Genomic DNA, 22,385 nt, shown 5'->3' on the forward strand with positions numbered 1-22,385 from the left:
AACCAGGAAAATAGGACCAGATCATTGACCGACTAGGCTAAATAATCTAGTTCATAAGCAGGTTTATTTCTAAAAATCTGTCAGCTTTGATCTGTCACCATTTCAAAATCAGTGCCTGGCACAATTTTCATTATACTCTATATATATTTAACAAATGATGTATTTGCATACTACACGCACCCGTTTCATTGGCTGTTCAGATACGTAGTATTTTTTTCTGGCACGCTTTATAAAAGTGGCCATGTTTTGATGCTGTGGGAGTTCGCAGTGTGTCAGTGCCACTGGGAGGAATTTGGGCATTAACTATTGGTGAGGCAGGAACATACTCAAGCAGTGAAATTGACAGCACAGTTTAAATGCTAAACCTACGGTTTTTTTCAAGGTGTTTTGTTTCATGTGGTATGAACATGCCAGTGCCATGTCATTCTGTTGACTCCACCTAGGACAGCCACTGCTTTGCCATTCATGTATCACTGATTAGGTGCACTACACTGGGAGCATCAAGAAGGGGCCAAAAAAATTCATCATAACGCTTGTCTGTGGTGCAAAAATGAGAGTAGAGTGTACCCTTGTCGTCAGTGCAGATTGTTTTGTACACTGCTTTGCTTGCTGTTACTAGGCTTAAGATGATCTGTACTGAAGACACAATGAATGCGCTTTGTATATACAGTAAAAGCTCGTTAACTCGAACTTCACGGGGCCTGGAAAGAAGTTCGAATTATCTGATGTTCGAATTATCGAATGGCCTCGAAAAAACTGACAAAAACTACTTGCGTTGCTGTAAATATACAGTATTTACTCGCATAATGAACCCACTCGTGTAACGAACCCACCCACCCCCAATGTTTGACTAACAATTAAAAAAAAAAAAGCGTCAGTCGTTAGGGCATCTCTACGTTTTGCGCCGCCACGGTCCACGACGCATTTCTTGGCAGTGCGCCAAGATGCTGCGCAGCGATAACATCGGGATTCGTCTTTCTTTTGACATTTGCTCTAGCAAAGAGGGAATCGAACTTGGCAGAGTGCCAGCACTTGTCCGGTTGTGCAAGCCTAGTTTTCAGCACGTTTCCTTTATCATGCCATGGGCGATTGGGGTGGGCGCCGTCTACTGCCACTCAATTATTGCAACACACGATAGCAGCAAACGACTTTTGAAGTGAACAATGCTAAATGCGGCCTCATGATCGTGGCTGACCGCATGCTCTTGTTGATGACTGATGGGTGGAAGGCTGAGCGACTCTCTCAAAAAACAACAAAAATGCTGCGTAATACATAGTGCTTGTCTAAAGGTCTTAGTCTTTCATGTGCGTTGATTGGGACCGCGCCGACAGTGCTTATTTATATTGCCGAATTAACAGGGCTCTAATTAACGAGTATTTAGTTGCGAGTTTTGGAGATTGCGCGAAAGAGAGAGCAGGCTGCCGCGGCCGCCAACCCTCTGGCACCACCGCGCCTGTCATGGCTCCATTCAAGCCCAATCTTCCATGGTTTTACCTGGCTTTATCTTCTGCCCCCGTTTTTGACATGAGCAGCCTCTTACTATGCCACTCTTTCTCTGAGCATGTTTGTTCTGTTTTTTTTTTTCCTTTTTGCCATGTGTTGTGTGCTTAGCCACCCAGACACGGTGGTGCATTGTTCAATTTATCCGTTGCGGAACCAACTCGTGTTCGAATTAACGGGCTTTTTTTGTACACATATCTCTATGGAGCTTAGCCGGACGAAGTTGTGTAGTTTGAATTATCGAAGTAATTATCCCCCCCCCCACATAATTATCACATCCCCAACTTCGCAGTTGTTTTGGAGTGCTAAAAGCAAATTTAAATAGGTGTGAATCAGGATTCTTATGCCAGCTATGTAAATATAACCAAAACATTGCTTTCAAGCATAACTTACCTTTGTTATAAAAGTACAGGGTGATCCTCTTCTAGCTATAACACAGTCACTGCTTTCAAAGCAGCGTTGCGTCGGATGCAAACGCTTCTCGAAGCAAAGCGATATATGCACAGTGGAACGCAGAGGTGATGCTTCGCATTGCCTGCCGCCTAGCTTTATGGACTGGCCAAGTCGGACGCAATGATGCTTTGAAGGCAGTGGCCGTGTTATAGCTAGAACTGGATCACCCTGTACATGGTCACCAAAAGCATGAATTGCACTTTTATTGCCGCACATAGCCTCATCATCATTTACGGACATTACTCAGGGAGCACAGATCCCTGTTGAATGGCGCCAGGGCAGGGTTGTGCTCATCCTTAAACGTGGAGGCGATCCAGGCAACATATGGGATTACCAGCCATTAACGGTGACCAGCGTGGTACAGTCGAACCCGGTTATATCGAACCCGGATATATCGAATTTTGGTTATATCGAGCTCACGAAATATCCCCTTGAAAATCCCATGTAAAAGTATAGGAAAGCCGCGTCATATATCGAACTCAATTTCACCGAACTCAATTTCACTCCGCACCACGCACTGGAAAGTGTGCCTTCCCCAAAAACGATTGCATCACCCTTGGCCGTTTGCCGCGTGACGTTTTCTAGCCACGCGTGGAAGCAATGAGAGGGGACAATTCGGCGACGGCTGGTCTGGGCAGCGCCGCGCCCATTCCGCAGTTCTGCAGTTGTCGTTTCCCGCGCGCCAGCACATGACGTTTGCAAGCCATGTGCGTGGGTGTGCCCATTCTTTTGCCGAGCTATCTCTCTCCTTCAGCACGCGCAACGCATGCGCCAAGGCAGCTCAGCCCGTTTTCAGACAGACATCGGACGCTTTATCCAGCGTGTGTTGCGAACCCTCTGCGTGCGGCGGCGCGGCGGCTGACGTGGCTACGGCGCCTGCGGATGTTAAGAAGCAGCGCTTTTTTTTTTTTTTTGCGAGTCATCCTTTCTTATTGTTGTGCTGTACGCGCGGCATAGCGTAAGATATGGCGGCTGCGGGCGTTTAGAAGCGGCAGGTTTTTTTTTTTTTTTTGCGGGGATGTTTATTATTATTTTTTTTTTATCGTTTATCTTTGCATGTATGAATCAGCGAAAGCACGCGGTCAGCTGCTGCGATCATAACGCCCGCCCCAAGCGCGGCGTGATAAATCGAACCAGGCTTGTGCAATCAAGCCATCACGGGCACTCTGCCAAGTTTGCTCCCCGCCACCGGAGGAGCTATACAAAGATAAAAGCGCGCCCTGACGTTATCGCCGCGCAGCATCTTGGCACGCTGCCAATGAGCTGTGGCTGAGGCGACCGAAACGGACTGACGCGCCATCGACATGCAAGCGAAAATGCTCGCGATTTCTGCCGCCGCGGCGACACAGAAACCTTGTTTTGAGCTGCCGCGGTGCTCGAGCGGTGAGAGGGACGCAGTTCCTACAAGTTTGAAAATTTTCGCTTTGTCTCTGCCGCTCGTCGCTGAGATCGCTCAGTCGCTTGCATGTGAGCGAGCTGGCCTTAACGCATTTTTTTTTTTTTTCAAATTTTCGGGTGCAAAAGTAGAGGGTGGGTTCATTATGCGAGTGGGTTGATTACGCGACAAATACGGTATCGTTTTTTCGCATCGTAAGTGCCGTCACAAGCCGATTTCTGTATATCGAATTATCGATATATCGAACTATTTCGCGATCCCCTTCGAGTTCGATATATCCGGGTTCGACTGTATATCGCCTCTTTGCCCGTGTGCTGAAGAACGGCTGAGTGCATGGGCGGAAGGTAAGGGGATTTTCAGGGAACTACAGGATGGCTTCCGCCTTGGTTGCCGCTTGGATGGCGTCTTTGTCCTTGCACAATGCGTGGAGATTGCACGACGCGAGGGGGGACTGCTTCTGTGTTGTTTCCTGGATGTCAAAAAAGCCTATGACAGTGTCCCCCATGCATCGCTGTTTAGCTGTCTCGCCAAGTTAGATATGCCGAGGGAGCTGTTGTCGACAGTAGAACGCCTATACATGCAGAACATGGTCACTGCTCGCTTTGGAGAAACAGTCTCTGCCTGCCTGATTTTTACCAAGAGCCTGCAGCAGGGGTGCCCTCTGTCGCCTCTGCTATATATCATCTGTGCATCCTGTGTTGAGCGAGCGCTTGAGTCAAGCCTTGGCTTCCGGCTCCAGCATACCACCGGTGGATCCGAACAAGACCGTCGACTGCCGGGCCTGGCCTTCGCCGATGATTTGGTCCTCATTTCAGAGTCAGCGATGGTACTGCAGGACTTGCTGGACATCTTCCATAGGACTATATATCTAGTCTAGGGCTAAGGTTCAACACGAAGAAGACAGCCATTGTCCAGTTCGCTGGAAAGAGTGCTGGTGCAGTGTTGATGCTTGACAGGGAGATTCTGCAGGTCCTTACAGAATACAGGTACCTGGGCATCACATTCTGCTCAATAGGCAAGATGTACCATCACCATGAAGGGACAGTGCATCAAGCAGCCATTCGCACCCAAGGGATCCTACGTAGGCAATGCCTGTGGGGCTGGAACTGCTATGTAATGGTGTGGGACCTTTGGAAGCAGGTTCATGTTTCTGGGCTGACATTCTGTAATGCGGTTGTCTGCCTGTCAGCGACAACGCGCGCTTGACTAGAACGCCGCCAGCGGGAGGTCGGGCGCATCACACTTGGTTGTCATGGAAGGGTTGTCAATGAGGCCCTGCAGGGGGACCTAAGATGGTCCAGCTTCGAAGCACGCGAAGCCTCCAGCAAGTTACGGTGTCGCGGCCGACTTCTATTTATGGCACGCGGGCGATGGACATGTCGTGTCTGTGATTATTTCATGGTGATCTGCTTCAGGACGAGTTGGACAGCCCGAATTTACCAACTAGAAAAGTGGTTTGGGTTTTTCAAGAACCCCATCACTGCAGATGCTGCAGGCAAATGGGCTGCCGAGGTGCGCGAACGGGTAGCCGAGGCTGAACGCGTCCTGTAGCGAGCAAGCATGGAAGAGAAGGCCACTCTGTGCATCGGTCAGGACCATCTCTGTAACAATAGCGTCGGCAGCGCCTTGTTCTTTGAGTCTAGAGTAGGAGCTCTCAGAACGCTGTCATACCGAAGCCGGCACGACGAAACGATCTCGTGCACTTAGTGTCGGTCGTGCGGTGGTGAAGCCGAAACAATTGAACATAATGTAGTGCGGTGCGCGAGTTTCCGGCCAATGCTTCCAGAGGACACCACACTCGCACAGGCGCTAGATTTTCACACGCCTGATGATCCTCCCGGTGGAGGCGCGAGTGTCGCTGCAAGAACAGCCGCTGTGAAGACAGTCAAAAGGTGGCTCGCCGATTGGTGGGCTGCAGTAGGCAAGCCTTGAGAATTTTGTTCGTGTTAGATGTGTGTTGTTGTGTACTCTTTGTTGTTTTTTTTCTTTCTTGCGACTGGGGCACCAATACGGTGCCCACCCGACACAAAGGGGATGGTCAATGAATCATCATCATCGACGCGGAAAGGTTCAAAATTTGCTCGTGAAATCATAGTTAGCAGGCTGGAGTGCGGCCGTTGGTGTTCTGGGCTGGTTTTCGTCATCAGCGGGGCCGGAACTGAATTCTGACGATAATTGGCAGCATCTTCAGAGTCGCTTCTGCTTGGGTCATCGATAAAATCGATCGTAGATAGTGTGTAGTGATTTGCGATGTTTCGAAGCCGCCATTCTCGCTTTCTCGAAGCCGCATGGATGCCGTCATTCTTGCATGCGACTGAGACGCTGCCGCGTGTTCGGAGCTAGCTCAAAAGTAGCTGCTTTGCGGGAAAAATGTGAACAGCGTCAAAATCGAAACTTCAGTTATCCGACAACACACTAGATATTATAGCGTGTCCGTGAGCGATGCGGAAGCATTGAAAGTCGCCACGCGAAGTCATCAATAGTGGCTAACAATACTCAGTGGGCGCTGTAGGGAAAGAGTTAAAGAACTTTAAGTGGTTGTAATTTCCATAGCACTTCACTAACACGTCTCTCATAGCCTGTATCGCTTTGGGACGTTGACTCTTTAGTTACAGCGCCTATTCAGATCAGTGTATTAAATAGACGATTTCGACATATTGGAATTGTTTCTCATGGACCTGGTACCACGCAGTAGTTAGTCTGTGCACTGCACTTGTAGAATCAGTTCAAAATTTTCGCTCTGAAAACGTTCTGATTTTTGACGGACCTTTTCGAGAACTAGTGTGCATGCGTTGTTGCGTGAGGGGGCGTGGTGGCCACATTTGAAAAAAAAAAAACCTGCCACTTGTAATGTAGCATTAACATCAAATTTTTGTGATCAAAAGACTTCCAGGAAGTTAAATATCGTCAATATTGTTGGCTTTGTTATCTGACGATGTTCAGTGGTGATAATTACCCGAAAATTGCGCCAGCTATTCACTAGTGACCATTGACTCTCGGTCCGGATGGTTTTATTCCATGGGAACGCATTCCTGAAGGTTCGCCATATGCCCAGCATGTATACCCTATGGGGTCACGCTACGCCTAGCCAGCGGGGAAAGCGAGCTCCCGTGCCAACTACACGCAGGCATTAATTGTGCGCGACACGTGTCCCCAACCTGTGGCGCAGAGTCGCGGCCACGGCAGGTCCGGACAAAATAGGCAACAACTGAGCAGGCTAGGTGACGGTTTATTAACCCTAACATAACGCATAAACACACTCTGCGGAAGAATGTTCTATCCGATAAAATAGAGTTCGGGTAGTTCACCAGGTTGTCGTGGTCGTCGGCCGGGCAAGGGAAGGCCAGGGTAGTACGTCGAGGGTCTCCGGGTGCAGGCGAGGCAAGAGAGAGCTCTTCCCATCGCGCGAACCTCAGTTTTATCCCTCTCATACCGAGAAGTAACCGGCTGCTTCTCTGAGCCAGGCAAAAAGCAAGCAGTTCCTCCTCGGGTATGGACTGCACCCTTCCCTAAGTGACCAGCACGATGCTGTGACGTAGCATTGTATGGGGAGCAAGGGAAGCGCTAAGTGCCTTCTCCCTCACCCTCTCCTGGTGAGCGCATGTCGTCTCGTGACTCTGCCGCGCTCGTCGCTGGTTAGTAAGGAGAGTGGGATATACGTGTATCCCCACAACCTAGCCCTTACAGCCACTTCACAGCAATTTGGTTTGGTGCCTCACAAAAACCTGGAACTGCTTTAGCGCATGGAACGAGAAAAGAGGCTGTTTCCACCTGTAGTCTTTTTATGTAGCTGAAGAACGGCGTTGTACCGGTAGCTTATTTTTTTACGCAGTGTTCCTGGGTCATTGATCTTCATAATGTATGCTTCTATCCTATTTTTATTAACTTGCCACAAAAATGACAATTTTTCGATTTTTTGTATGTTCCCTAATAGATTTTTTGCTTTGTAACTTAAGTTTTTGGAAAGAGCATTCCATTGCTGCAACGTGTGCTGCAATATTATTTGTACTGGCAAAAAAAAATCTTCCAAGACCTATGAAAAATGGCCATTTTCTCGCGGTAATGAAAGAAACCCCACAGACGGAACCTTTTTGATTATTCTAGTTTTTCTTTGCCAGTGCTTGCATCACCACTGGGAGAAATACTCTATAAGATTGCCAACTGGGAACATTCTCTTGACTTGGCCTTTGTTATGTGGAAACAGGCAACACAGACTTTCCTTTTCCTACTGGACAGCTGTGCTCCTGTCATTCACAGATGGTGAGCTACATAGACATGAGAGTGCCATTTAAGCTAGCAAACAGTTTAACTGTCTGTGCTTATTGACAGATACTTGTAAACCGAGAAATGAGGTCTTGTGGGACTTGAAAGGAATGTGAGATTGTGGCACAGTGCTTGGGTACAGTGCCTTAAAAGTGGAAGGTATGCAGTTGCATGTTTTTTAATCCTCGCTTTGGACCCGAGAAACGAGAAAGAGCCATGCGATGATGAAGAGACATGTGCCATTGCTAATTTTGAAATGGGACCCAAGGGTTTCAAGGTTCTCAAATTGTGCTCTGCTGTGGATCCTTCTCAGATGATACTGGATGGTGAAGAAGCGGTGTCGTCCTGGCTGGACCCTGGGCGCTCGTCCAAGGAGGTGAGCGCAATGCACGCTGCTGAACCAATTCCAGATTGGTGTTAATGCTGTACCGTCTCCACCAAGCATTGAACAGGGGCACATATTCCTGTGTGTGTGTGTGAACTGCTAAGTGAATGTTGCCAACATTGCCTAGTGTGGTTATGTTTGGGGGCAACTTACAGATACTCTGCCATAGAAGCTGCACGCTCAAGCAGGCGACTACTACCAGTATTCTCTCCACCAGAGGTGTGCAAACTCAACCTTGCAAGGTTGCCCACATCTGTTCAACGCTGTATTAGGGTTGCCCACACTGTGTAGCGACAAATTTGCCTCTAAGGATCCTACCTTTATTCGCTATAGTTCATAGCGGATTGATGAACGTTCAGTGTCGTTTTGTTGCTTCAGGTGATGAAGTGGCTGGTTTGATTTGTAGGCAGCCTCATGAGGCTAGGTTGAAACCCCATGAGGTTGCCCACTTCTGCTTTCTGCACATGGTTATGAGCCTACCATAGTTTCATGTTCACCGCTTCAACTACACAGCTGCAGTCAAGGATGGCTGGATTGGTGGTGCGCTTTTTTTCATTGCCAGTGGATGTTGAAAGAATAGGTTGAACGCCTGTTGCTGATGCTTTACTTGCTCTTTAATGTTAACCAGGCGTTAAACATATCTTGTAATAAAGTATCAAGAATTTTACCGGTGTGGAAATTCTGTGCCATTTGCACCATGGTCTGTCATAAGGATTTCCCTGGGCTTTCTTGCTTCATAGACAGCAAGTTGCACCTTTATTGATTTCTGGTGCCATTCTACACTATGCAAAAACATTGTGCACATACGCTAAAAAAAAGCAGTTTTGGTTTCTGTCTGCCTATGAATATTTTGCTTGGCTACAGCTTGACTGTACGCAACCCACAAGCTTGCATCAGCGGCCATTGGCACCAGAGCTGCTTCCATGCCTGTCCATGCGTCCATATCTAGCATGGCATCATGGGAGTATAGTACATGTGCACTGAGCGGCGGCCACTGTGACTGTGCACGGAGATGAGGAAATTTGAGGAAATAGAGAAGAGAGTACATTTTGGTTTATTCAGGGCTGCTAAACTGGGACTGATCCAAACAGTGGGGATGTTAGGAAGGGGTGAAATCTGTGCCAGTTGTTTCCCAGCAAGCGCTTCTCCATTTTAAAAACTGCGTTCGTGGAGGTCGACAAAAAAATGTACGACAGTAATGTCAGGTTAGCCTGCATAACTGCACCGCGTGCAGCACACGTGCACTAGGACACCAAGCAGTGTTTTTGCAGTTCGCAATAGCGTTTAGGTGTTTGAGAGCCATCACGGGGCTTGCAGTTCTGCAGAACCGATGTGCGAGGGCGAGAGGCTGAACCAGGTAGGATGTGGCAGGTGCGATTGGCACTGTAAGCGCTCATCAAAATAGCACTCCTCAAACCTCACCTGCATACGGCGGAGTTGACTAGGCACTTCTCATGTGCGCGTGTCAGCATTGCGCCATTTGCACCAGTCCACAACGACGGCAACTATTGGCATGACCACAGCCACATTTTTCGTGCACATTTTCACATTGCACATTTTTCGTGCTTGCGTCTACAGGGTCCTTCTGCTGCTTTGGAAATGCATGCTTGTCAAGTTCCGCTCAGCGCATTATGTGGTGAAGCCTCCTCACACGGGACACAAGCTGCTTGTCAGGGGGCAACGCCAGTCCTGCGTCACACCATGAATAATGCCTGGGAGGTGCTTGTCATTTTTCAGCAGTTCTGCCTTGACTCTCTCGACTGTGTGGATGCAGTAAAGCACTGATGGAAATGCAAAAAAAACTAAAATGCAATTGTCGCGCTAATCAGTCTCGTCTAAAATCATAGTCCGTTGCCCAGTCTTTTCCCAGATACATTTGTCGTAGTGCGAGTGGTTCTTCTCAGTTTTTAATGGGGACCATTCGGTATTCGAACTACAAGCAATTCGCACCTTTTGTGGAACCCTACGATTTAAATTAATGAGCTTTTACTGTACTTGACTTTAAAGCTATGGCTGTTCTTTGCGGCTACTTTTACATGGTAGCATTATTTCCAAGCAGCTATCGTGTTATGTATATTGAGGGACCACGTGGCCAGATGTAATGCTCTAATGATGAATTTAGTATTTGAGACAGCGTACAGGAAACGTGAGGACAGCCTGGGTGCTGCTACTATATCCTCTGCTTTTCTGTGGGCCGTTAGTGTTACCATCATCATTCAAGTTGCTGTGTGTTTGATGGAACTGCTGAGGATACTTTGGTAGAGTTATTCTACTAATGCACAGTGCATTTTGCTGAAATAACTAAGAATTGCAAACTATCTGGAAGTGTAACCATTACCCGTTACCTCATTTGGTCTACTCACGTCTCTAACATTGCTAATGACGCCAATCGCACGCTTGGTTTTTTACGGCGTAGCTTGCAACTTTCGCCTCCTTCTGTCAAACTGCTGACCTATATAATGCTCATCCGTCCCAAACTGGAATACGCATGCGCAGTTTGGGACCCTCACCAGTCTAACTTTCCCTCCCCCTGGAATCCCTGGAATCCAACCAAAATCGTGCAGCAAGGTTCATTCATTCAGACTACTCATATCACTCAAGTGTTACTGATTTGAAGACAAAATCTAATCTCCTTTCTCTCCAATCACGCCCCAAAATAGCACGACTGTGCCTTTTTCATAAATTTTATCATTCATCACTAGGAAACTGTGCCATTATGCCTTGTCACTGCGTATCCCATCGACTTGATCACAATAAAGTAGTATACCCGCCATCTGCAAATACCACTGCACATCTAAATGCTTTTTTCGTCCAGACAGCAAAGGACTGGAATCGCCTTCCTGCCGACAATCACGCTCATCCAGCACACTTAAAAGCATTCATTGAAAGACTCGCCAATGAACTGTAACAGCCCACCCCTCATGTAATACCCCATAAGGGCATTTGAGGTATAAATAAATAAATAATGCTGAATCGTATACGTATAAGCTAAGGGCTCTGTACTGCTCTAAAATGCTATTTGTGCGAGCTTAAACTTTATATATCCTTACTTTATGTGCTCGAAACTGCTCCAAACATACTCCAAAAGGCAATTTTTCCTGCTCCCAGACGTGCTTCACGAATCAAGTTTACACCCTTGATTTTAACACGCTCCTTCAGTCAGTGGCAGCGTGTTTCACACTTTTCTATAATAACTGCTTTGTTGTCTCAGCGGAAGACGTGGCCATTGCTTAAAAAGGCTACTTACAACTTTGCCGTGCCTGAAAAAGTCTACTGCGGCTAAGGAGTGAACTATGCCATATAAATGGCACATCTAAATCCCTATTGCTCTGGTGTTGTTGTGACTTGCCATTCTTGGAAAAACACATATATGCACATACCGTATTTACTTGAATCTAGGCCGGCCACGATTCTAAGCCAAGACCCGAAAGTTAGTCTACTGAAAAAAAAAAAAGCTTACCTCGATTGTAGGCCGACCGAAAAAACAACTGTGAACAAGAAGTACAGCACGCAAACGACATTTATTTACATTATCCTGCTCAGTCGTCATCATCATCGCTGACTTCCTTATCGTTGGGCTCCTCGTAGTCCTCGGTGCCATCAAGTAGTACATTGGAAATGCAGTACTTGCGAAATGCGCGCACAACCAGGCTTTCCAGGATATCATACCAGGCTGCAGAAATCTTACTGGTCACGACTCCCAGCGATGCGCGCTTTACACGACCTGTTGGTGTAAGCTCGAGCTCTTAACCAGGCCAATCCACATAGTATTTGTGCAGCCGATCCTTGTAAGGCTTATTAAGGCATACATCTTGAGGCTGTAACTGGCCTGTCATGCCGCCAGGTATGATAGTGACGTCAGTACCAGCTTTGGCATGCACAGCTTTTACGCTGTCAGTTAAATGGCCACTGTCCAAGGAAGGACCTTTTAAGCAATGGAGCCCAGTGTTTCGATCAGGTACCGGAGATAGTCTGTGCAAAATGCTGCAGTGACACATGCGCCACAAAGCAATGAAAATACAAATCAAAGCTCTCTCATGTTCTCCTTCGACAAGCCACCTTCCCGCTTCCCTGCTCTGGCTCGTCGAGCCGCAGCTATGACGTATTTGTCGGCAGCGACGTCCAGTGGTCTGTCTCGCTGACTGAGAGTGAAGGATGGGTGTCTATCGCTCGCTGCGCGCTTTTCCCTCGCCACGGCCGGACTGAATCCAACGGCGCGCGCTCCCTCGCCCGTTTCTTTTTTTTTTTTCTTCTTTGTGCAGGCGGAGTGGCAGGCCCCTCCTCCCGCCAAACGCGGAGGAGGAAGGGGAATTTGTCTTGAGGAGGCTAGACGACAGGGCAGGAGAGTGAAAAACCTTTGCGAGGGAACGGGAGGAGAGAAACACTACAGAATCGGGTGATCGCAGTGGCTGTAACTGCGGTGTTAGTTACTCTTTTCAAAAACATTTTGCGGCCTTGCGTTCTGGGGCAAATTCTCACAGTGACCGAGGAAGAAAATATTTTCGACCGAAGGTTGGACAGTGGGCCTTTAAGTGGCCACGGTACGAGTCCAGAACGAGGAGTGAATGTTTGGCCAGGAGGGCCCCTGCACGCCACTCCCAAACTATTCTTATCCACTCCTCAACCATTTCACTCGTCATCCATCCATTTTTATTAGTGCGGAGGTTCACATTCCTAGGAAACACTTCCCGAGCTGGAAGAGTCTTCCGTTTGAAAATTACATAGGTGGGCAGCTTGTGGCCATCTGCCGTGCAGCACAGCATCACCGTCATGTGCTGCTTCTCATATCCGGCCGAGTGCACTTTTACCTCCTTCGCACCTTTTTCGTTGACGGTGTACACCACTGGCATGTCAAACCATACGGCCGTTTGGTCAGCGTATCCCATTTGCTCTAGGGCGTAGCTGTTCTTCATTCTCTTCTTAATAATGAATCGCTGAAATGAAATTTAGTTGTTTAAAGTCGCCTGGCAGCTTTTGACAAATAAACGTGCGACGGCGGAGACACTAACATAGCACAGCACACTGGCGCATTGTTTCGCCTCCATCGAAAAGTAGTAGCCGCGGCCAGGATTTGATCCTGCATCCTTGGGCACAGAAGTCGCGCGCCCTAACTACTGCACCACTGCGGCGGGGTGCTCACCATCCTGCCTTGCTAGCTCAGTGGTTAGTGTTTGAGTACTGAATTGGAGGATGTGGGTTTGATCCCAGGTGTTGCAGCTGAGTTTCGATGGAAGTGAGACGCTGGGTGCCCATGTGCTGTGCAGTGTTGACGTACATGAAGGAACCTGAGGCAGTCAGTATTCCAGAGTTCTCCACTACAGCGGCTCTCATAGCTGATGTCACTTTATGATGTTGAACCCTCTAAACCAAACTAAGCCGCCATCTTGAAGGGATGCTAAAGAGGAATATCAGTGGAACAAGAAGCTGTGCTAGACGGATGCACTTCTCCCTTGTAATCTGCCTTTTTTTTTCTGTGCAAAGGCACGTGTACACTGCTGGGAAAATCGCAAGGAACGTTCCCGATTTCCTTCCTCATTAACAATCCATCGCATTGCATTTGTGATGTGTAGTACTGGTGAACCTCAGCAGATGAGAGGTAATGAAAGGCTGCAAAATCATTTTATTTGCTGCTATTCACATGAGCTTTGGTTGCAACATTATCTGAAGGCAGTGGCAGCATATTATCTTAGCAGATTTGCAGGTTTATGACACCCTTCCATAGAAGGCACCTTGCTCTTCTGGGCAACATGCCTTTGCCAGATTGTGTGGATCTCGTATATCGTCCGTCTTTTATTTTTAATATTTCTCTGATCATTCCTAAATGCCTCTCTGTTGCAAGTGATGTGACCACTGAGCATGTTGTTATCAATATGAAGCCCTTTCTATCACCATTCAGGCTAATAGTGGCCTCACCCTCTGGAAAGAGTACAAACTTATAATTGTATTAACCTAGAATGGTAATCGTTATGACTAATTTTTGTTTATGATTAATGTTTTGAAAATGGGAAATGTGCTCTTACAAAGGGATCAGCCTCATTTCTGCAGGAATATTTTTTAAGCAGTTTTATTGCTCTCTGTATAAATGTCAATAAGTAGGACCCCGCTATAGTAAACTCGGATATAGTAAAAGTTCAGTTATGGCATAGTAAAGTGAAACTGAAGACCCAGTTCATCTTCTATAGACAACTGTACATTTTCCCCCCTTTATAGTAAAGACATTTTTGGTAAAAATCAGTTATAGTAAAGTGTGTCTGGCTGTGGCGATGACGTCCCGTAAAAAGACGTCGCCGCATGCACCCTACCAAGAATCACGAGGCATCTTTTTTTACAGAAAAAAAAAACGAAAAAAAAACAAACAGTGTTCTTTTAAATGGCTTTACCATCAGGCTTAGCAACACTCAGGAGAAGCCAAATTTACGTAAGTCTTGGAGATATGGGGAAAGCATGCAGCGCGTAGGAAAAAAATGTAAAGCTGTCTACAAACATGGAAAGAAGGCAGTGCGGTCCATTCAGAAAGTGAAGAAAAGTGAAAGTGCGGTGCGAAATAGGGAAAGGAAGTGCGTGTGGTTTTACAGCGCTGTACTGCCACACGCATTTCTTATTTATTGCCTTTTAAGACAAACAGCGAAGACGACGCAGTGCTCATGAAAGGCTGGTTTTTACATGAAATCAAACTCGGTTGTATTCGTAGCCATGTTGCTCTCATGCTAAGAGGTACTTCCACAAGATGTAAACAAAAAATTTTATAACTGATAAGACGGCACGGAAAGACGATACGAGAGGTGGAAGGTATATTAGAGATTTTTTCGGCAAGCAACAAAATGTACTCAGTAAGTAGCCATTTAGTTAACAGACAGCATCTTCAGGGCCGTGTCATCAACAACTGATGTAGTAAAGACCCTGATATAGTAAAGAGTTTTGCCCGTCCCAATGACTTTACTACGAAGGTGTTCTACTGTAGTAGTGTTTGCTTTAGCACTGCCCAGTGTGCCCTGCTGTGACGGGACCAAGTAGAACATTGATGTTCATCTCATGGAATTGCAAAAAAAAAAAAAAAAACTGAAAAATGAATGTGCAAAAGCATCAGAAATGCATTCACTGAGATCTGTTAATGGCTGACAAGATTTATTTATGACTGCAAGGCCACAGCTCACCACTCGGCGGTGCATAATGGCGACTTGGTACCAGCAAAGTTCAGGCGGCGCTTGGTGCTCAGGGGTGTGGTTGTGGCTTGTGCATTTGTGTTACTATCCATAGTGGTGCTGTAGAGGTGTTTCAGCATTTGAAATTCTGCGCACAATGTACTCTGGCCAGGCAACTTCACTAATCAATATCAATAGTGTTTGTCACACTGAGGTTGTAATATACTAGCACGATAGGGTTCTTCATTTAAAAGTTGTGTAGTGGTTTTATTTCTCTATTGTACTTCCTCAGTGCTGGCTGTCTGGCTCAGGCAAGGGTAAAAAGCCCTTAGGATTTTAAATAAAAAGGATATACAGAGTAGACCACTTACAACGCAACCATTTATAATGCAGGACCAGTTATAACACGTTTTTTTGCTGGCCACCTGTCTGCTTCCCGTAGAACTCAATGTAAAGTCATACCACTTATGCAGCAGGTTTATTTTGAACTCTAAAAAGATTGTCCTGGTGACATTGTGGATTTTCTTGGCCTCTGTGACTTATGTTATAAGAGGTCTACGTTGTATATTTTCTCACTAGTCACTCAGTAGCAGCATATTGGAAGCTACACATTACGTTTAATGCACTAATACTTTTTTTTTTCTTCTCGTTTATACAGGCAATTTCCACCTGCTTGGACAACTTCCCCTCAATGTTGAACTGGCATGCAGTGTCAGACATAGTTGAAGAAGTCTACAACAGTGGCAGGGAGTGCGTGGTTCCAGTTGCTCAGAAGTATGTAAAAGTCTTTCTGCTCTTCTTTTTTCCTTTTTACTTGACTCCTTTGAGCCCATTTACTTCCCTTGGATGTAACAGAGTACTTTAGACAAGGGCTGCCTCTTTCCTGCATTATTTTTGATTGTGATCAGGTAGCAGGCTGTGTGGGGTTGAAAAGCAGCAGCACTCTTAAAGGTTTTCTTGGAAATCCCATCTTGATTGATGCCACAGACGTGTACTCACTCCAGACGTTGCAAGTGTCCAAGGCGACAGAATGTAAGATAGCATAGAGTGGCACTCATTTAAAAGGATACAAGGGCGTAAAAAATTATTTGTCCACACCTCCGAGCAGCTGTTGTAAATGGGCAATGACTATTGGGCAGTCAGTTCCTGCATGCCGTTTCTGTGATGTGAATCACCACATCACCTTGTGCGCATTGTACATTAGTCAGGGCCATGTTTGTTAACATTTATATGCCGATGACGAGGTTTCATTTCTAAATGGGCATGATTAAAGCTCAAATCTATAATACACAGGCCACATGCTTCAAATCACTACAAATTTCCTAAGCCGTGCTCTGCACGCCTAAGAACTTGCATGCCTGTGAAGTTTATGCACGTGCATGCATTTTTTTCTTATGGGACACTGAACTGAAAAGTGTAGGGGGCTTGTATAGATAGAATCCCAGTTCCTGATCACAAAGAGACCACTTTTACTGAAAACAAAGTTCTACTAAGGCAGAAAAGAGCAAGTATAGAGATACAGGTATTGCCGCTATAACCGAAACGGCCAAAGCTCTCGCAACTGCGAGTCATGTGACGCGCAATAAATCTCAGTGGTTGACAAAATTTTAATTACGTTGCATGTTTGAATCGAGTAGTGGGTTTCGCCTCCAACATAATAACATGCTTTTATCACTTGGAGACGACGGCAAAAAGGCAACCTAAATGGGACAAGTCGAGGAGAAACATACTTGGCGGCGCAACTGGTGGCCTTGTTTTTAGTTTCGGTGATGTTTCGGCGCAGGCGTGCACGCATAGTTTTATTTTTGACGTGCAGCTGAAACGGTCAAGTACTCTTCAAAAGATCATGTTCGTCCACTCTTGTTGAGGCCTCTTAAGTGCAAGCCAGCAGACGCTGCGAGAACTTTGATCGATGTCGGATTCAGAAACGATCCATGGCTAGTGCAAGCGAAACTATGTTGACAACGGCCCGACACAGAGGTCGGCGGTAGTTTTCATGCTTTCATTTCGGCTGCTGCTAGACCGCACTGCTCATCGTGGGGCAACAATCATAGGGTCTCTATTACATCATGGACGGCGTCATTTTATCCAACTAGATGGTTGTTCTGAACAGTTTGAATTCAACCGACAGAAAAAAAGTAAGACTGTTAATCTTTTTATATGGGAGACAACCTGGGCCAGGGGCCGCTGCACCACTCTGTGCGTCAGCGCCCTCAATGGAGACCTCTGTAAAACCTCCGCGCAGTGCGGCTGCATCGTCTGCTCCATGCTGCATTGAAACCCATGTTGTCTGCTCCGCACTACATTCCAGCACGTGTTGACGCGCGTGCGGTTCTTGCTCTCCTCCTCTGGCTGCGTCCCAACAAAGTGGGCAAAAAGAAAAAAGACAAAATGACGGCGTGCTTTTTCGCAAAACCTGTGGTAAATGGTAACGGGGGTATAGTGTTCTAGAATTGGGAAGTGTGCCGTCTTCGGCGCGCGGCAATGGGAACAACGTGGTCGCCGGAGCGATGAAAAGCGTAGGTGGCGATGTCAGCCGTAGGAGCGCATCACAAGTGCGCGCGCCGCAAAGGAAACGCTTGGGGCGTCTGCTTCTGCGGCTCGTTTCCTGCGTGAATTTTGTTGCATCGCGTTGCTTCTTTGACTGTTGTACTATGGCGTGTTGTTGAGCGAAGAGCGATGATTGGTCAAGCAGGAAAACGCATGTTTGCAGAGAGCACAGTAACGGTTCTGTCCGTCTCGTATGACTTTCGCCCCCCCCCCCCCTCCTTTCTTTTACTGAATGCTCTTTTCCTTCCTTTCGTTCTTTCTTCTTGCTCATTGCGCGCTCTTTCTGCTGCCTTCCCTATTCGGTTTTACATACATTATCACATCGAGACTACGCCAAGACAAACTAGAAAACCTCTTCGGCTTCGTGAGGCAATTTAATGGCTGCAACGATCATCCCACGCCGGCTCAATTTTTAGTGACAGTTAATGCCCTGGCATTTTACAACTTAGCGAAGCCCCCAAAGACAGAAATTGTAATGCTGAAATTGTAAATGCCTTACTTGGAATTAGCCGTACAAGTGAGAAACCTACCCATCTTCTTTCAAATCCTATTGATGAGCTTGACCGTTTGGTTGACGAGGGAAGACTTGAGGACGTCGAAGCTAATTTGAATTCCCTTCCTTCAGATGACCACAGATACGTCACTAGGCACAGTTCTAGCCGTCTCTTAGCTTATATTGCAGGATATGTTGCTAGAAAGTTCATGAAGAAGTCAAAATGCAGTATTTGCTCCGCTTATCTCATTTCAAGCAAATCGTGCGCGGCACAAAAAGAAGAAAATCAATTTATCTCAAACTTCGACCACGGACGTCTTCTTTATCTGTCCTCGGAGCTTGCAAAGCTTGTGCACACGCTGGAAGAGTATTTCACGCTTTTTTTTGTTCAAGAAAGATTAACGCAAATAGCATGCGTGAATTTGATTTGTTTTTGCAAAGCGCAGAGGTTTCCAAGTTTGGTTGCTCTATTCATGACAAAGAAATGACACAACATAGTGAAGTTCTACGTCCTCATGCGATTGCATTTTTATGCCAAGTCGCTAAACCAAGAGCAGACCTCTAAAGCAGAGCAGGTAAAGCACCTAAAGCTGAAGAGGTGCAAGTAATCGTGTTTGAGGACTTTAATCATTCTACCTTTCTCTTGTGTGCTTTCAAATTTAGCAGCTTAATTTATTCACGGCCTAGTACAGTTCATTAATATTTTCATATAGTTCTGTACAGTTTTATACGTTTGTACCATATCCTTGCTCTAAGTCGGAATTTTTTTTTTCACATCGTCCATTATGTGGTTTCGTTCATTGTTATGTGCTCTCATTCATTCATTTCGTTTTGAGTAGGACTGCCAGTTTATATGTATTTGCCCACATTTAAATAAAGTCATCAGTAAGCGCTGGCATAATTTCTGTCTTCAAGCAATCTTCGCATACCTCTATTTACATGTGGCGCAAAAAGTATGCTAGCCTAGCCTAAAACACCATTCACTGCGTTTTCAGTACGTGCGAGCGTCGATGGAAGACTTCAGCCTAGCCCGCATAAACCGGTGCATCCAATATTAAGAATTTACATGATCATAGAAATACGTTAGACATTCGTCATTGAACCTCCCGCTAGTGTTCGAGAAATAAAGCACCCAATACGTTCAGGAAATATATCTTGCCGTTGCTTGTCAGTTCGTCGGCAATCTGTATCTTACATTGCCTGTACTTGTATTGCCGTTCCCTGACGACGGCCGCTTATTTTATAGGGAACTAGTTGTTTTGTTCATGAACATAACCGTTTTAATACATTTAGACAAGCGTGTGGGAGCTAAAGCGACACAATTTATTGCTACGCGCCTTCGGAGTCCGATTGAACTAGCGGGGACGAAGGCGGTTCACCCAGCTGTCTGCTCCGTGCTCACTGCGCTCCTCCTGCACACAGCGCCCTCTCTCCTGTCATCGCTGAAACGACCAGCTCGCCGGCGGCAGACGGCACACTTCTCAATTTTAGAACACTATAACGGGGGGTTGCTGTCCCCCCCCCCCCCCCCCCCCTTTTTTTTAAAGCATATTGTCACGTGGTGGTGACAAGGTCGATGAAACAAATGAAGAGTCGGTGATTGCAATGAAGAAACTCTTTATTAGGCTGACTTGCGCCCGCAAAAGAACTAAGCAACTCGGCGGCGGCGATAGCAACAAACATGCTCGTCGATCGTCGAACAAAGAATGCCCGTCGCACTCGTCAACGCTCAATTTAAAGGCTGCTCAGAACAATCTAGATAACGTCGCAAACTGCTACCAGCCCAAGCTGGAGCATTGTAGAAAGACATATGAGTGGCTGGAACCTTTGAGACAGATCTCGGTGCGTCTTGCGCTACAACGGAACTAATAAAGGTGCGACTCGCGACATCGAGCATTAACAAACACAGAATACAGAATTGATAAGTGATCCAGAATCAGAGTGATAAGGCCGTATTCCGGCGGCTGTTAAAAAACAACAAATACAGTTTTGAAGGTTTCGCGGCAATATAGTACCACTCTATCTCGCACAGCTGTTTGTCCCTGGCGGGGCCACAGCGGCCATTGTGGAACCGAATCTGCCTCCAACAGCAGATATGTCAATGCTTCTATCCTCATACGTGATTCTGCTTCAGGAGCTTAAGACTGCGCACTCGCTAGAGGAGATAACTGAAGTAGGAATTGCTCAGAGTAGCTGTAGAACTAAGAAGACAAAGGTTTCCATGGTGAGATGTCCCCGTCTGCATGGAAAGCCGTTGGGTATTTCCTCGCATTTTGTCTCATGGAGAGAAAGAAAACTGCCGCAGGAATGGTATGCTTCGGCTACTGATGAATGACGCAGGTTGTTAGGAACCAGTGATCGTTAAATGTGGATAGTTTGATTTTGGACAGCAGCGCCGCAGCAGTGAAATTCCCCTGGCCGCTGTTGGCAAAAACCAAAGGGTTGTTATTGTGTTGCGTTTTTCGCCATTGTAAGGAAAACGTCAAAAACGTCTCGAAGACAGGCATCCCGGCGCCGGTAGCATCCTACATAGTCACCCTGCTGAAGCGACTGGGTCATCGTAGTTTAGTTTCATTCACTTTGTCGGGGGTTGACTAAAATGTCTGCTATCGATCATATTCATACCATTCACCAGGTGATAGAAGAATGCTTGGAATATAACCAGCCCTTATACATAGCATTCATTGATTACGAAAAAGCATTTGACTCCATAGAAACCTCGGCGGTGATGCAGGCATTGCGAAATCACGGAGTAGACAAGCCGTACATGAAAGTGCTGGAAGATATATATAGTGGCTGCACGGCAACCATAGTTCTGCATAAAGAAAGTAACAAAATTTGCATAAAGAAAGGTGTTAGGCAAGGAGACACGGTCTCCCCAGTATTCTTCACAGCTTGCTTATAGAGGAAGCATTTAGAGACTTGGAATGGGAGCAGTTAGAGATAAGGGTGGATGGAGAATACCTCAGTAATCTGCGATTTGCTGATAGCATTGCCTTGCTAAGTAACTCGGGGATGAAGTGCAAATAATGATTGATGACATAGATAGGAAAAGTAGAAAGGTAGGCTTGAAAAACACTCCAGCGGCACGGGACACATTTAGGTTCGACACACTTTGCCAGTGGTCAATGAAATAGGCCTCAGCGAGCCTGAATTGCATGTAACACTCGTGCCTGTGCACATTGCACGTGCTTTGGCAGCCATGACGACGACTTGTAATGAACCATTTCCTAATTAATGCTTAATTGCATAGTTTTGTATTCACTTCTACTTCATGCCATCCCGCAGCTGCGACTGGACGCGCGCATCAGACGCTGCTTGGGGCTTTACTGTTCATATTTTATTTTGGGAGGGCTTCACGTCCTAATGCGTACCCATATGTCCCACATGCGAATCCACATTTGACTGACAGCTTGTCACTCGCAGTTTCACCGTACTGCGAGCTTCGCCGCAATACTTCACTGTGCAGCTGTGCGGTGAAGCATCCTTAAAATGCGACGGGGCCATTTTGTGCAGAGGCATCAATACCGCTTTGCGTAAAGGATAGGGAGGATTTTACGGTTCAGGAAGAATTCTTGAACCTTCCCGACTGTGTGTGAAGTCAAGCGCTTGAAGCTGGGAAAAAACTGTCGTTTTTCACTTGGGCTGTAATGCAAACTGTTTTCAGTAATTTGTTTTTAGTACATTCGATAATTGGAACTTAGGTTGGAGGCCAAATCGAATTGAACCTGCTGTAGCTGTGAACAGGAAAAATATACTTAGTAGCATTTAATGCTGTCGGCCTGCTTCAAAGGTCTCTAAAATAGCCCATAAATTGCTCCAAAAATGCTCCGTAATTGGAATTTCGCTGTGCCATAGCTGCTCCAAAATAAAGATTTTTGTTGCTTCTGAGCCTGCTCCAAAAAGCTAGAAAATGCTTCCATGCCTGCATTGGCATCATTTGCTAAGCAACCGATCGAAGCCAAATCATGCCGGATACAAAGTGCCCGTGGCCGTTTGCATTTCATGTTCGATGTTGCAGCTCCTTGCGTACAGTCGAACCCGGATATATCGAACTCGAAGGGGATCGCGAAATAGTTCGATATATCGATAATTCGATATACAAAAATCGGCTTGTGACGGCACTTACGATGCGAAAAAACGATACCGTATTTGTCGCGTAATCAACCCACTCGCATAATGAACGCACCCTCCACTTTTGCA

General features: G+C 46.4%; 1 protein-coding gene across 4 annotated transcripts in view; it reads left to right on the forward strand.

The window, feature by feature from the left end:
* The window catches only part of LOC146183955 (abasic site processing protein HMCES-like), a 61,904-nt gene that overhangs the window by 32,341 nt on the left and 7,178 nt on the right, over positions 1 to 22,385 (forward strand). For 2 of the 4 annotated variants that reach the window (XM_084609260.1, XM_084609259.1), the window contains 3 exons: positions 7,926 to 7,988; positions 9,576 to 9,716; positions 15,798 to 15,913. In XM_084609260.1, coding sequence (XP_084465386.1) covers positions 7,926 to 7,988; positions 9,576 to 9,716; positions 15,798 to 15,913 — 320 coding nt within the window. The remainder of the gene's footprint in view (positions 1 to 7,925; positions 7,989 to 9,575; positions 9,717 to 15,797; positions 15,914 to 22,385) is intronic. The other 2 variants (XM_084609262.1, XM_084609261.1) reach the window with 1 other exon arrangement.

The sequence above is a fragment of the Amblyomma maculatum genome, chromosome 7 (genome assembly GCF_055883805.1).
Source record: "Amblyomma maculatum isolate TAMU_Amacu chromosome 7, ASM5588380v1, whole genome shotgun sequence".
Lineage (NCBI taxonomy): Eukaryota > Metazoa > Arthropoda > Arachnida > Ixodida > Ixodidae > Amblyomma > Amblyomma maculatum.